This window comes from Daktulosphaira vitifoliae, unplaced genomic scaffold (genome assembly GCF_025091365.1).
Source record: "Daktulosphaira vitifoliae isolate Bord-2020 unplaced genomic scaffold, ASM2509136v1 Scaffold_3, whole genome shotgun sequence".
Classification (NCBI taxonomy): domain Eukaryota; kingdom Metazoa; phylum Arthropoda; class Insecta; order Hemiptera; family Phylloxeridae; genus Daktulosphaira; species Daktulosphaira vitifoliae.
The window spans coordinates 18,419,092-18,435,997 of NW_026099574.1; the positions used below are offsets into that span (position 1 = coordinate 18,419,092).

A 16,906-nucleotide genomic window follows, 5' to 3' on the forward strand; every position below is an offset into this window, starting at 1 on the left:
ATTAATTTATTTAAAGTATTAAATGTCTTTGAATTAAAAAAAATGAACTTTTTTTATACATATTTTATACTTTTTTAGAAATGGGGTCTAATAGACCCCCACGCGACTATGAACGTTAAAAATAGGTACGCGCCTGCTTAAGGGTTAAATATAACTTTAATTAAAAAAAAATCTTTAGTTTAGACACTAGATTTTTATGCTTTCCATAGGCTATATAAATTTCATTCATATCAATTGAGTGGTTTTTGAATTAGAGAGGTCACCAACTCTTGAAAGGTGATCTAACAAATAAAGCTATAACTTGATCTACTATCATTTTTTATTTTAATTTTGTCAAATATAGTTAAAACATAATATAACGACTTATATAATTTGTTGAATAAAATAAACTAAACTAATTTCAAAATTTTTTTTTAAAATACTCATTTTTTCAACACTCTAACTACCCATAACCCCTTAATATTACAATAAAATGTCTAATTTATTAAACAGTTAGTTTAATTTTTAATACAATTTTGAACTTTACAAATAAAAAAAAAAATATTACAAAAAAGTAGATTTTGTATAATTTTTAATTTTCAATAAGATTTTTGCAAGGGTCTAGTATGAATTAAAAGACGTGAATACTTAGACTTTTATCATTAGAAAAATAAAAAATTGTAACTATTCTTTTCCATCAAAAAATTTAGTTAAATATAACAGTTGTATTTAATATTTAAATTTTTCCTTTAATTGTACTTTTTTCTTAAAGCGTAGTAATATTTAAAAAAACGGTAGCACAGTGAGGTTGCGGCATAGTGGAGACATTGCATAGTAGGGTCCAGTATAGATTTAATCTGACAGTGATTAAAATCACTATCATAAGAAACGCTTCGATGCAAATCTGTAGATAGTGTTTAATTTTAAAAAATTGATGGATAATTGCAAAAGCAACATCAACTTCTATTAAAATAAAATACAAAACCCATAATTATCATACAAAAATAGTATATTTTTCAATATGGTAGCCATTTGCGTATAGAAGATAGATCGTCGGGACAAATTTTTTTTTTTCATTTTATAGTACATAAAAAAAGCTTTAATTTGATATATGTTTAAAGGACGCAGTATTTCCGGAACATTTTCAAAAGTTCAGTTGAAAAAGTTCTATTTTTTATACAATGTTTCAAAGTTTGAACCCCCCCTATATAAGGGGAAATTGTCTAATTTTAATAAAAAGTATGTCAAATGGAAGATGTACTTATAATGTATTTAGAAAAAAAAAAATTGTGCTGATACATGCATTTTTCGAAAAGTTATAGCATTTTTAAGTTGAAAATTAAAAATTGAAAATCGAAAATTTTAACACAAAAATAGTGTTTTTTTAACTACGGCAACCGTTTACATGCAGAAGATAAAGTGTCGGGACAAATTTTTTTTTTTCATTTTATAGTACATAAAATAAGCTTTAATTTGATATATGTTTAAAGGACGCAGTATTTCCGGAACATTTTCAAAAATTAAGTTGAAAAAGTTAGTTTTTGTAAAAAAGTTGCAATTTTAAATCCCCCCCCATGAGCAGGTTAAGTGTTAAATTTTCAAAAAAATTATATCAAATGAAAGGAAAATATCTAAGGTTTTAGTTTAAAAAAAAATTATGTTGATTTGTTGATTTTTGAAAAAGTTATGGAAGTTTTAAGAAAAAAAAGTGAAAAAAATGACAAAATTTGTCGATTTTTAAATTTGTAATTTTTTTGGATATTTCCCCCATTTGCGGGGAACGAGGGAAAATTTTTAAATTTTTAAGGGTAATGTCTTCAACTAGATACAATTTGTGATCTTTTGACGTATTGTTAAAAGAAATCGGTCCAGTGAGAGCTGAGAAAAAGTAGTGACAGACACAAAAAAAAAAAATAAACACATCATGGTAAAATTAATACCTTCTCAGCTTCGCATCGAAGCTAATAATAAAAAAAAAAAAACACATCATGATAAAATTAATACCTTCTCAGCTTCGCATCGAAGCTAAAATTAACCCAACAGTAACACAGTGGGTTCATGGCACAGTATGGACGTGGCATAATTGGGACAAGTACAGTAATTAAAATCACTATCATAAGAAACACTTTGATCCAAATTAGTAGACAATGTTTAATTTGAAAAAATTGATGGATTATTCCAAAAGCAAAATTGACTCCTATTTCTTGTTCAACTTTGACTGCTATTTTCATATAGAAGATAGGTGAAAATGTGAAAATTTTTTTTTTAACTTATAATATGCAACATGAGCTTTAAGTTAACGTATATTTAAAAGACGCAGTATTTCCGGAACATTTTCAAAAGTTAAATTGTTTGATTAAAAAAAAATATTATTTAACCATGATGTGTGTGTGTTTTTTTTTTTTTTTTATGTCTGTTACCACTTTTTCTCAGCTCTCACTGGACCTATGTCTTTTAACAATACGTCAAAAGATCACAAATCGTATCTAGTTGAAGACATTACTCTCAAAAATTTAAAAATTTTCCCTCGTTCCTAGCAAATGGGGTAAATCTCCAAAAAAATTTAAATTTAAAAATCCGTAAATTTTGTCATTTTTTTAACTTTTTTTTCTTAAAACTTCCATAACTTTTTCAAAAATAAACAAATCAACATAATTTTTTTTTATACTAAAACCTTAGATATTTCCCTTTTATTTAATATCATTTTTTTGAAAATTTAACACTTAACCTGCTCACTGGATGGGATTTAAAATGGCAACTTTTTTACAAAAACTAACCTTTTCAACTTAATTTTTGAAAATGTTCCAGAAATACTGCGTCCTTTAAATATATGTCAAATTAAAGCTTATGTCATGTACTGTAAAATTAAAAAAAAATATATTTATCCCGACGACCTATCTTCTATGCGCAAAAGGCTACCGTATTTAAAAATATGCAATTTTTGTATTAAAATTCTGGGTTTTGTATTTTATTTTATTTTAAAATATCTTATTAGGGGAATACACTGACTTGTATGAATATTATATAATTTAATTGACATAGAATATTTTATATTATATTTTTGAATCTAAGAATTACTAATCTGGATATAATTTAGGAAATAGTTGATGTTTCTTTTATAATTATCCACCAATTTCTTAGAATTAAACATTATCTACAGATTTGCATCGAAGCGTTTCTTATGATAGTGATTTTAATCACTGTCAGATTAAATCTATACTGGACCCAACTATGTCATGTCCCCATTGTGCCACCATCCCACTGTGCTGGGTTTTTTTTAATTTATAGTATGTAACATAAACTATAATTTAACATATGTTTAAAAGACGCAGTATTTTCAAAACTTAAGTTGAAAACATTGAATTTGTGAAAAAGTTTCTATTTTGAATCTTCCCTATTTTGGTATGTTCGTTTTTCAAAAAATTATTGCAGTTTAAACAAAAAAAATGTCAACATTTACAGATTTTAAAAACTGTAATATCTCCAACTAGATACAATTTGACCTATTGTTGAATATAATTACTAAACGTACCTGCTGCTGAATCATTTTCACTTTCTGATAATAATTGGTGGTTATCTTTTTCTTCAGCCACCATACCTGCCATTAAAAGTAATTCTGCTTCAAAAGGATCACTTGGTATTTCTTCTTGAATTTTCTGTAAATAAAAAATTATGTGAAAGTTAGATAAAAAAATCTTAATCAAAATATTTAGTATGCTTTATATTTACCTTTATATCTTTTGAAATTCGTTTTAAAGTATTTTTTGGAGTTGGAATAAATATGGGAATTGGTAAAGGTATAGGAAAAGGAACTGGTACAGGATATGGTGTAGTAAACATGTGCATTGGCATTGGAATATAAACAGGTACTGGAATTGGAATAATAACACCTTTATTGCCAGTTAAATCTAAAAAAAGTTAGAAATAAGTATCATTACATACATATCATACTTGGTTATTAATTTTAGAAATAAGTTTATTTAAAATTAATATATTAAATCTTTTAAGCAATCTAGAGAATAAAATACAATAATACAATGTCATTTTACCAGTTTGAATTTCTTTATGAACCATCAATTTATCAGCATCAGTTATTTCATCATAAATTATTTTTTTACAAGTTTTCCTTTTTCCTTTTGAGAATTTTGACTGTATTTTATAAAAGTAAATATTAATGAAATATAAAAAAATTAACTGTACAAGTACATGGATTATTTACATTTGTCTTATGGCTTTCTTCCTTACGATTATATTTGCGCGTAGACCCTCTAGCACTTGAAATACATTTGTCAGTTGCTATAAATAAAAAAATTTACTGAACATAAAACAAATTAATGACATTATTTAATAAATAACTTACAACTTTTGGATTTCACTTTTTGCATTTGCTTTTTATTTATTTGTAATTGTTGTAAGTAATTCTGACTATAAAAATAAAAATAAAATTATAAGTATTATTAGTAATTTTGTTATTATTTATTAACTAAAAACTGCAAAATAATTAATAAAATTAATAATCACCAACATAAACTTCATTTCAATAAAAATTTGTTTATATATATAAATTACTTTACACAATTATTATATACTACAATGTTATTATTAATTTATTTAAAGTATTAAAAGTTTATTAAAGTAAAGAAAATACAATAAAGTGTATATTTTTTTTAATTATCGCTTACTTAGAAATTTTTTTATGAGATAATTCAGGAAGTTGATGGAGACAATATAATGAACATAGATATATTACTATATCGTTTGAATGTGGGTTTCTTGCAGAAATCATATCAAAATTGAACTTTTTATGCTAAAAATAAATATTATAATGAAATATAATATCATTAATGAATATTAATTACAAATAAGATTTATTTTCTATATAAAATTAATCTTAAACTTAAATCTTAAAAAATTTATTTTACAATTCATTAAAATATTTGTCACCTTTAAATAAGTGTCAAATTTCTAAAATTAATTTTAATATCTTTTAAATTCTTTCTAAGTAGTTATACAATTATTCAATATAATTTAGTCTAGTTTATAGTTTACTATAAAAAATTTGACATTAAATATTTTAACTAAAAATATATTAAACAATAAAAAAATTCATTGAAATTTCTTACTTTACATAAGTTACATGAAACAACTTTCTTTTTTGTAGCTATACATTTATTTAAACATTCCTTAGAACAGTATTGTATAACAAAATTTGAATCATCAATAATTTGCATAGTATTAGAACTATCTAATATATAGGAACAAATATTACACCTATCTAAAAACAATCATATACATTATTAAGTTATTATAGAATTTGAAAAATGTAATGAGTAAGTCAAATATCTAACCAGCAATAAAATTACTATCATTTTTTCCAACATAACTATTATTGAAAAAACATTTTTTTTTTCTAGATTCATAATCTTTAGTTTGGCAAAATGACGAGCAAAAATCCTGAGAAAATGAAATATAAATAGTAAAATTAAAAAAATAAATAAACAAGAATTTTAAATTATTTTGTTTGATTTTTATAAGCCATTTAAGCTCATTTCTGCTTCCACAATTCCTCTCATCGTGTAGCTTACTCTTTTCCAATGTGCAAACCATGCACAATATATTTTAATTATTTTACATTCAGAAATATTTAATGAATTTTATTTTGAAAATATATAATAATAAAAAATTGTATTTTTTGGGGAGTGATTTAATAAAAAAATTATCTTAAAAGCTCAAATAACTGATAAGAATGTATAAAATGTTATATGACAAAAAATTATTTTTTAAATCCTTTCCATAACATACAATTTTATTTATAAATTTATTACTCATTAATATTTAGTTAAATTTAAAAAAGTTAACGAGTTAACAGATAATTCATTATTTTTTCTATTAGATACATATTTAAAAGGTAAAGTATTAATTAATAATAATTAATTAGTGCTAAAATTAAATTGAGTTAAAAATTAACATTACTTTTGATTCAATTCCAAGCAATTTTTTCTGGCAAAAAGAACATAATTTTAACTTTTCTTCATAATTTTCTAAGCATATAACACCACAAAACTGTAATATTTTTCCACTTATGTTACGGCAATGTTTTCCAAAATCAGTATCTGATGATATGACTTCATGGCAATTACCACAATTGTTTTCAAAAATTAATGTTTGATATTGATCTAATATTAAATAATTCTTCTTATAAGAATATAATATTTAAATTTAATAGTTACAAAATTAGCTTTAACTCATATTATCTAAAAATAATACATACTAAGGCAAATTACAGAACAAAAGTTTTTAGTTTGCCAATTGAAGTAATTATATGAGCTCTCAACAATATCATTTTGACATTGTTCACATTTCTTTACTAATGGTAATTGATTAATTCTATTTTGATAATTAGTCACACATTCTTCTTGACATAAATACATAGATTTAAGACTTTTTATAGTGAAATTACACAGACGAAACTAAAAATTACAATTTATAACATAAAAAATTAGGAATATCATTAAAAAAAAAAAAGTACAAATTTATTACACCTTTTTTTGTGATGATTTCTTCAGTACAAATAAATCAGTTTTAAAATGATTATTTATGATGTTACTTTTATAAACAATAAGGATTATTATTTTATTATGAAATATGATAATAAAAACCAATATATTGGTAAGGCAATCCAGGCCTTCATTTATGTGCCAATGGTCTCTTTAGTACTAAGGTAAACCAATTTTTTTTTATAAAAAAAAAAAGACACTTGTTTAACGACTCACCTAGGTGTCTAATATATTTCATACTGATTATAATCAGTATTATAATTATCATATGTTCATAATAGTTAGTTACAAGCAAATATATAATTTCTTTTCTCAGGTTAGATTAATGTCACTCGTTCTTCATCATTCATAAATGCATTGATTTTAGAAATATAAATAAAACAAAGTTGCAAAAGAAATTTTTGGATTTTTGAAAATATATCATTATTAACAATATAAAACCACACAAAAGAAACTTTTAAATCAATGGAAGGATTTAAAAATATAAAATTTCTAATGATTTTGTGACATTATAATTACGGAGCCTCATTTAGTCAGCTTATGTGCTCATTCTCTGATAAGGGTCCAAAATAATAAATCAAAATATTTCCTAGTAAGCCATGTCATAGTTTTGTCTATATGCATTATATTGAAATAAATAACTATTTAAAAACTGGACTTACTATTTCAAATTTTTTATTGATAATAATTTTAAAAAATGACTTTACCGACAACATTTTTTTTTTTTTTTAATTATTAACCAAGATACTGTTGGGGTTTAAAGATCATATCAAAATTTTTTACTTTTCAATTTTTGACAATGTTCCAATACACCCGAACTCTTTAAATCTACATTGAATTAAAGCTAATACGATTTACTCAAAAATGAAAAAAGAAAAATTGTACTAAATATTATTTATAAGAGCTTTAAGGCATAAAAACCCAAAATCATACAATTTTCTATGAAAATGACTCATTTTAAATTGTTGTTTAACATAACATTAGAATATTAAAATAATTCAAAACTATATCAAATTTAAGATTTTTGTTATATTACACAAATTAAAAAAGATATAAGACTCGTATTACATAAACAATCAGCCTCTAAAGTTTAGAACCATGTAATTTTTTATCGATATGATAATATATATAATATATGGATCAAAATATAATTTTCAGTGGTAATATTTAATACCTTGCTTTCTGAACACTTTTTTTGAAAATTCTATAATTTACCAAAGTACTGTGAGGGACATAATCATAATATACATTTTTTTCTTTTTAATTATTTATAATATTAAAAAAAATTGACTTCTTTATTTCTACATCAAATCAATCTAATAAGTTAAGCAAAATGAATAATTTTTACTTTTTTAAAGAAGTTGCTTTAACTAATTACAATTCAATATAAAATTAACTTCGATAGTAGACTTTAAAATTTGAATTAATTTTGCAATATTATTAATTATTAAAAAAAGTTTGTTAATAATACTTCATACTTATTTTTGCTTCTAAACTTAACCTATACAATTTTCCCAGACTTTCCCTAATAACTTATAGTCCACTAGATAATTTTTTCTATAATATTAAAGAAAGGCACAGACCCTTATAACCACCACTGTGCAGAGTATTTTTTAAGGTTCTAAAATGTGAACTTTTGTTTGCTTATTATCATATTTAATTCAAAGATTAAAATATTATTTAAAATGCTAATATAATATTAATTAGGTATTAAACTCAATTACTATAAACTGGATTTCATGGCAATGACTGGTGATGTAGCCTTATATTTATTTTATTGTTTATTTAATTAAAATAAAATTTAAATATTTTAAACATTAATTTTTTTTTTTTTTATGTATTATAAATTGAGGTAAATAGTTTATCATCAATATTTAAAATAAAAACCATGCTTGCACATTTCTAGATTTTTTTAAACAATTGTAATTATCAAAATACTACTATAGATGTATAAATGATTTAATATAGAGTTTGTAAACATTTTTTTGGGGGGCTAAATTTAATATTTCCCTTTCAAAAATAATTTTTTTTATAACAATGAATTTAATTTTACTCCGTTTTTGGACAGCTAAACCCCCTTAAGCCCCTCCATATTAAGCTCATGGATACAGTCCTAACAAGATATAATTTGTATTGTTTAAATTAAATACGTATATTTATATTTAGTTAGTCATATTTTTTAGGTTTAATAACATATTACATGAAATTCATTCCAAACTAACCTGAAATTAATCGTTTTATATACTGCTACATAATGTTATAAAATAATGCCATTTTAAAAAAGAATGACTTTCAACTCTATAATTTATATTGCTTTACATTACAGTGTTATTCGGGGTCGTGCATTATGTGTATCTTAATAATTTTGAAAAACCTGTAGCTTTTTCTTTATGAATAATTTTTGAAAGTAAGTGTAAGTTTCCACAAATAGAAAAAAAGGTATATTTATTACTTAATACTATTTGTGATACATTTTATCAAATTAAATACTTACATGATTATACAATTTATATGTATAGTCAAAATATCCAAGATACGCCATTAATTATACTTAATCATAACTCTTTATAATGGAAAACAAAGATAAAAAATGAAATGAAATAATAATTACCCTATTACATTGGCAGCAAACTTTTTTAAGCGGAGAAGATAACCCTTCTATTATTTCTATAACTTTTTCTTCAACACGGTCAAGAGGTTTTATTATTTCTTTAGCTATTTCCTATGAAATAAAATGTATAATTAATTTATTCAATACAAATCATATAAAACACTAAGTATTTTACTCTAATTTGGCTCTCTGCTTTTTTAGCAGCTTGTCGCTGAGGTCTAGTAGTTGTTTTTGTTAAAAACTCTGAAGTTATATCAGCACTTAAAACCTCCATATTATCAAGCTCATTTTTTTGGTTATTTTTAATTGGTTTGTTATTTATTAAATTGAACTTTTCATCTTTTTCATTTACACTTGATTTTTCATTAAGAACATCAGAGATATTTTCTTCAAAATTCTCTGAAAATTAAAATTAAATTTTTTGTTTTATTAAATTCAGAAAATATTAATTTTCTAGCTTTACTATTTGTTTCTTTATCAAGAACATTACTCTCACTACTTTGAGTTTTTTTGTCTTCAAGATTTAAAAGAGACACATGGTTATTTTCATCAAAATTTTTCTGTTTTGTTATAGACGATATCAATTGATTTTGGTCATCAATAACCAATTGGGTAACATTATTTCCATTAATTGGGTTTTCTACTTCTTTGGTAAATTCAATTTTAAAATCCTTTGTTGAATTACCAACATTTTCGTTGCAAATTTCATTACGTGTAGCTGGACTTTTAATAAGACAATTGTTTGAGTTGGTTTCTTTTGGTATTGAATGATTATCATTATAGTTAACATCACTGATTTCAATACAGGGAGTTAACGAATTTGTAGTCATAATATAAATATTTTCATTTTCAGACATTATTTAGACGTATATAATAGTAAAATATTATGTTCATATACCAAATGTAACAACTTGAAATTTTATTTAGTAGGCATGATAAGCAACATATTTATTTACACACACTTATCGATAAATCGTATTAATCTTCACTTCTAGTGTTACAACAAAGCTTTACATAAATTCAAAATTTTCAAATTACCAACATATTCTTGTGGATACATCTTCAAAAAAACCTTATCTTTTATCATATTTTCTTGGAAAAATTAAGTCTAATGGATATTATAATCCTGATATATATTATGAATTTTTATATACATTTTTAGGTTATAAATCATAAAAAAAAATATAATATTTAAAAATTATTTAAATAATATAATTTAGTATGAGTTCAACTTTGTACAGCAAATACATAAAGTGATAGTATTTTCTAGGTTTTCGGAGTTTGATAAATCCTTGAATAAATTATTCTTACTTACGTCTATAATTTTTATAACAAACTATAAATTATGGAAAAAGATAACTCAAAACAAGATTCCAATCCCAGAATACCATCTGCTATTTTTGTGGTTTGTTATTTACATTTCAAAATTATAAACAAGGCCGCGACCATGGGTGTACGTACCCTAGCTGATGATTTTAAAAACCACTGAAATATGAAACCAAATAAATTATATAGTTGAAGACACTTTTTTTATTAAAGAAACTGAAATACTGAAAAAATTGGGGAACAACTTTTTTGTTGATTATTAACTCAATTATATCTTTTGAGTGCTGGCTGCTCCATAATTCATAATGATTGCCTATAGTACTTTTTATTATATTTCATTTAATTTTGTTTTCAACTTATAACATGAATGTCTCTTGTAAATGATTTTATTACACTTTTGTTTTCTTTCCTGTTATTTCTTTTGTTGTAAACGTATATATTTGCAATATTTACTGTCATTTCACATAATAATTGTTGAGCCATAATATTTTTAAATAAAGGCTAAAAAAAAACTTTTTTGTTAAACAAAATGAAAATTTTATTGGGGCAGCGAAATTTTGTACACAATGTCTAAATGCGGCCTTAATTATAACTTTATAATATCCTGTCCAGTTTTTCATGAAAAGAAAAATTTAGTATATTAATATGCACAATGAATAATGCAGTAACTCACTTTTGTAACTGATTACAACCTATATATTTATCAATTTTTGAAGTAGTTTAATTCTGATTCAAACCAAATATTTGGTATTTTAATGAAAGTTATTACAAGAAGAGTAAAACTTAAATCTAAATACTTCATAATCTCAAAGTTTAGTTTTTTGAGTTACTGCCTTTTTGTTGTGCATGGTGATATCATTACGTAATAAGCTTATAATATCATCAAAGTCTATTAAACTACAATATATACAAGGTGATTCTTTTAAAGCTAGCCATTCAATTTAATATATAATAAGTTATATATTTTAAAAAATTATTATTATAATAACTTATAATAAGTTTTTAAAAAAAATTATGTTTGGATTTTGTTAATTACATATTAATCTCCATTCATCCGTTGTAAAGTAATTTTTATGTCAATCAACATGCAGACACAAGTCTGTATATTTCATAACTAACCTCGTACTTTCAACATGCATATTAAACTAGTTTAGAAAATAGAAAATTACTAATCAATAACAACTTTTGAATCAGTGCTTTGGAAGATATTTACATTTTTGTATCTATTTAAAAGGTGTGCATCAAAGAAATTACTAATAAAAATAACATCATCCACGCTTAACCTTCAGTTTATATTTAAAAATACCAATATCTTCTAAAGTATTGGTCCAAAGTTGTTATCAACTACTTATTTTCTTAATTAGATAATTTTTTATTATATAAGCTTGTTTAATACAAAAATTTCTATTTAAAGAAATAAAGTTAACACCTCTATAATAAAGGATGGATCTAAAAATTTTTTTTTAAAGAAATGAGTAGCTAGCAGTGAATGAATTGACCTGTGTTTACTTTAATGTAGTATAGATTTTGAAAGTGTTAACTGATTAATTTTTTTTTGATATTTAAAATTACTGAAAAGTAATCAATATAAATGTTAATTAACATTAATCTACTTTTTATAGGATGATGTTGATAAGTTTATGGAAAAATCTGAAAATAGTAGTGTTGAAGAAGTTCTCAAACGTTTGGATGAACAACACAGCAAATACAAGTTTTTTGAGTACAACTTGATTACTAAAAGAAAAAGGTAAAATTTTAAATGAGCTAATACTATTAATAGATAGAAACTACTCTACTCTAATTTTTTATTGAAGTCTAGTTAAAATAGTTTTATTATTATAACTTTTTTTTTAAAGCTTTCAATTTTTTTAATATTTAGTTTAACAAGGTATAGATAATGGCAATTAAAAAGTTAACATTCTTCTACATAAAACAAAAATAGAATTAGCAATATTATTTAATTAAAAATTCAGGGTACCTTGGATAAGAAATATTTGAGAGTGTAATAGGAATAAATCAAGTATTTAAAGTATACTATGGTAATCAAGAAATTTAAAAAAAAGGAAACCTATTATTATTTAAAACAGAACAATCAAGAAGATGACGATAATCACAAAGTTTTTTATTATCCTGCAAGGGCAAAAAGGACTAGAATTTAGTAACAAGTGGTAAAAGGTTTTGCCCAAGTTTAAATCCAAATAGATTATCATGTAACTAGATAAAATAAATTATAAAACCAGAGAATAGGAAGTATTCAACAACAACAAAAAAATTTTAATAATACATTTTTTTTTTTTTAATTCATCATAACATACTACTTTATTTAACATTAGATTCTATAAAACATATTGTAAAATTTTGATTTTTCAACTTTTAAAATTTTTTATTTCTAAAGCTCCTTAATTTTTTTCAATGTTATTTTTAAAATCTAATTAAACATTATAAATCTATGCTGCAAAAATATATTCATGCAAATTCTATTTTTATTTTTTTCAAATATTGTTGTTTTATCTGCAAATTCTAAATTAAATGTTGTTTTTGTATATGCATTAGGAAATACTTAGGAGCTTACCAAAAAATAACCAAGGGCTGTAATTTTATAATTTTTTAATCTGTTAAAATATTTATACTTAAGTTATTTAATATTTTGTATCATTTTAAATATTGATCTCTGGTGTTTATGAATAGAAATTTTATCATTTATATGTGACCATTTACATATTAAAGATAATGATATTAAGTTACCGGTATTTCACTTTTATCACAATATATTATTAGTTACGTTACAAATCCTTGCAAGTCATATTCCTAACAATTATTCAGTGTTGAGAAGGAACTGGTTCCAAAAGGAACGGATTCCTGGAACGAGTTCTTTTTGAAGGAACGATGCTAGGAACTGCTTCCTTTTAAAATAAAGGAACGAGGAAAATGAACAAATTCCATTTTTTAAGGAACGTGAACGGAAATTACAGTTCCTAAAAATTTTTATAAACATGTTTTAGTGTAGTTTTCTTCGTATCTAGACATTAAAATATTATGGTATTTTTAGTTGACTTATGACAATGGAAGTCCCCTATATACCCAGCCGAGATCGTAGGCTGTTTAAATGAATCAATTGACTATAAATAGAGTTATTATCACATGTAGGTATACAGTAAATATTTAATATATGTTTACATATATTAAATAATGCACTAAATATTATCATCGATTCTTGTTAACTAATATATGTTAAAGGTTTTGGGATTTCTGATTTATTATTTCTAACTTATATGTAGACAATAGACATTGGTCGCGTTGACACAAGTCGTTAGCATTTACTACCTGCTTATAAATATAATTTTCGAATACTTTTAAATAAGGAATACTACAAATTTGTTTTGTATTCGACTGCTGATGAAAATCATTGATGACCGTTATCATGATCTCATTACCACAATTTTTTAAATAACTTGGTTACATAAAAGGAACGAAGAGTGGAACGAGTTCTTATTTTGGAGGAACTGGATCTGAAACAAGTTCCTTCTTAATATAAAGAACTAGGATCTGGAACGAGTTCATATTTTAGAAAATGAACGGGGAACGGAACGAATTCCATTTAAAAAGGAACTTTCCCAACACTGCAATTATTATATTATAATATGTAAACATTACTTTTTTTCTGCATATTAGTATCACTAATAAATTTCATATAATAAATAGAAAGTTCATTTTCAATGTAACTTTATTATGTTAATGCTCATAAACTTAACCTTGTTTCTACATTAATACTAAACTAAGGAGTTTTTCGATTCTCTTGTAAAATTGGTAAAATGTGACTTAAAAGATTTTGCTATGTAGCCAAAGATATTTTAAACTTATATTTTATAACTTCTCTATAATAATCTTAAATTTGTATTTTACTTATAATTCTAATTTATCTAACTTTTAAAATATATAATTATATTTGAGTTATTAATTCTTATGTTCATTATACATTGCTAGGCTATTCTAAAAAAAAATTTTTTTTTGAAAATATTTAATATATTAAATACGATTTGATATTCTAATAAATTATGTCAGAATAAACCACAGAAAGTGGTATAGTTATGAGGAATAGGAATTGACCCTCTGTAGAACAAAATCATTTACATGGTAAAGATACATTTCTTTTTCATTTGAGAGGATAAGTAAAAAGTGTTCATATGTATATCCCCCCTCCACTAGAACAGAACCATAACAATTATTTATATTTATAATATATAATTTTACAATTTAATGTTTTTTATATATCTTTTGATGTTATATAGCTTATAAAAAATATCTATAATAAAAAATATGATTTTTTTTTTTTAATATAGGTTACAATTACAACTTCCTGATTTAGAAAATACATTAGGAATGATTAAAACTATGAAACTGCATAAAGGACAACAATTGAAAACAGATTTTTTACTATCTGATGATGTATATACTAAAGCACATATACAGGCTACTGATAATGTTTATCTTTGGCTTGGTGTAAGTATTAGAATTATTTTTTAAAATTTTAATCACACTATTATGATTTATATTAAAAATATAATTTTTTCTTATGAATTAGTGTTTACTTATTTTTAAATAGTTGATTAAATGAAAACTATATGAACATATTATTTTATTAAACAAATTATTGTAAAATATTTTAATACAAAAAAATTTCTTTGTAAAATTAATTTTTATTTTAGTTAAAACAAAGAATAGTGTACAATTTACAATTTTTTACAATTTATTATTTTATTGTACAATTTATTATTTTTTCTACAATTTAATAAAACTATTATTTTAAATACATTTTCAATAGGCAAATGTTATGCTAGAGTACAATCTAAATGATGCTACTGAACTAATTTCAAGAAACATACAACTAGCCACAGACAATATGAAACAAGTTGATGATGATCTTGATTTTCTTAGGTATAAATGTTTTTCAATTTACCAAATTTTATAATAAGTAAATAAATACTATGTAATCTTGGTCTTCCTCTATGATTTTTTCCATCGATTACTTCCAAGATTAGTTCTAGCAACCCTTTGATTTTTAAAGTATAACCTAATAATTAATTTCATCTTTGTACTTTTCCATATCAATTTCCTCTCAGATACCCTTTCCAAAACTTCTTCATTATTAAATCTATCATTCCCTCTAATCTTTTCTATCCTTCTATAGTACCACATTAAAATGTTTATGACTATTTAATATAATCATAGAATATATTTCTAATTTATTAAAATATATTTCACTAATTTCTAATTATTTAATTTTGTATTTGACTATAGTGTAATATTTAATTTTTGATATTGTAGTATATCACTAATATTGATTTTTCAATAGAATATTGAACCCTATTTAACATAACTTAAAATTATTTCTCAAATTTTTCAAGTGTCTAATAAATATATATGTTTCTTAATAATAATAATTATTATTATTATATTCAAATTTTATGTGAATATTAAACGTTCTAATTGTAATAACTTTATTTTAAGTAAATTTAACTAATCGTCATTGATTTGAAAATAACACGTTTATTATTATTTTAAATTAAATTTACAAAAAAACATTTGTGATGTTAGTAAACATTTCACATTTTATAAAATATCCCATAATAAAAATATATATAAATAAGTACATATATTAATATTTAAAAAGTTTTAATTAGTTTTTAATATCACCTGAAATTTTTATCAAATGTCAGATACAAGAAGATATTGTCAAATCAGTGATGTAATATTATTATTTTTTTTGAAAAAATAATGGATTATTTTTAGTATATAAATAATATACCTAATTTACATTAATTTGAATTAGTTGGATTAGATATTATTTAATCCTTAGAAATTATAAGTCATACTTTTTGAATACATTAGACTGCTGTAAAAAGTGTAAAGAGCACATAATTGCTTAATATTAATTACCCATAATTAATATTAACACAATTTTTTTACATATTTTTATGTATAATTCTTAACCTTCTTAATAAATTCTTTATTAATAAATATTAATTGAGAAATCAAATAAAATGATTCATTTTACTAATAATATTTATCTATTTATTATAGAGATCAATTTACTACTACAGAAGTTAATATGGCCCGTGTTTATAACTGGGATGTGAAAAAAAGGCAAGCTGCCAAAATTAAACAATAAGCAAAAATAATTTTTGTGATAACCAAAAATAATAAAGTAACCTTATTTTCTAGCAGTTGTAATATTAATATTAATACAAACTTTTAATGTGATTAACACATGATTTTTTAAAAATTTGTTGATTAAAAATTATTTAATAACTATTTTCTTATCTTTTGTAATTATATATTCTGTTAATATTAACTAAAGCAAAACATTTTTTGTCCTAATTGGCTGAAAAAACCAGCCTAGCCATGTACTGACTTAAATGATTAGTATAATCTT

General features: G+C 22.9%; 2 protein-coding genes across 3 annotated transcripts in view; one reads left to right on the forward strand and one right to left on the reverse strand.

The window, feature by feature from the left end:
* Positions 1-10,224, reverse strand: part of LOC126902469 (zinc finger MYM-type protein 3) — a 14,204-nt gene extending 3,980 nt beyond the window's left edge. Inside the window, exons 1-13 of one of the 2 annotated variants that reach the window (XM_050679781.1) lie at positions 9,647-10,224; positions 9,323-9,546; positions 9,148-9,258; positions 6,251-6,449; positions 5,953-6,155; positions 5,328-5,433; positions 5,103-5,254; positions 4,662-4,786; positions 4,340-4,404; positions 4,199-4,275; positions 4,029-4,128; positions 3,709-3,887; positions 3,512-3,635 (exon numbers count right to left, since the gene is read on the reverse strand). In XM_050679781.1, the coding sequence (XP_050535738.1) occupies positions 3,512-3,635; positions 3,709-3,887; positions 4,029-4,128; positions 4,199-4,275; positions 4,340-4,404; positions 4,662-4,786; positions 5,103-5,254; positions 5,328-5,433; positions 5,953-6,155; positions 6,251-6,449; positions 9,148-9,258; positions 9,323-9,546; positions 9,647-10,004 (2,023 nt within the window). In that variant the 5' untranslated portion in view covers positions 10,005-10,224. Of the gene's footprint in view, positions 1-3,511; positions 3,636-3,708; positions 3,888-4,028; positions 4,129-4,198; positions 4,276-4,339; positions 4,405-4,661; positions 4,787-5,102; positions 5,255-5,327; positions 5,434-5,952; positions 6,156-6,250; positions 6,450-9,147; positions 9,259-9,322; positions 9,547-9,610 lie in introns of both variants that reach the window. The other variant, XM_050679780.1, reaches the window with a different exon arrangement.
* Positions 10,225-10,327: 103 nt separating this feature from the next.
* Positions 10,328-16,785, forward strand: LOC126902471 (prefoldin subunit 3). The gene is made up of 5 exons (XM_050679786.1): positions 10,328-10,552; positions 12,096-12,220; positions 14,814-14,973; positions 15,296-15,408; positions 16,555-16,785. Exons 1-5 carry the CDS (start codon positions 10,493-10,495, stop codon positions 16,640-16,642), a joined length of 546 nt encoding a protein of 181 aa, XP_050535743.1. The 5' UTR covers positions 10,328-10,492; the 3' UTR covers positions 16,643-16,785.
* Positions 16,786-16,906: the final 121 nt, after the last annotated feature.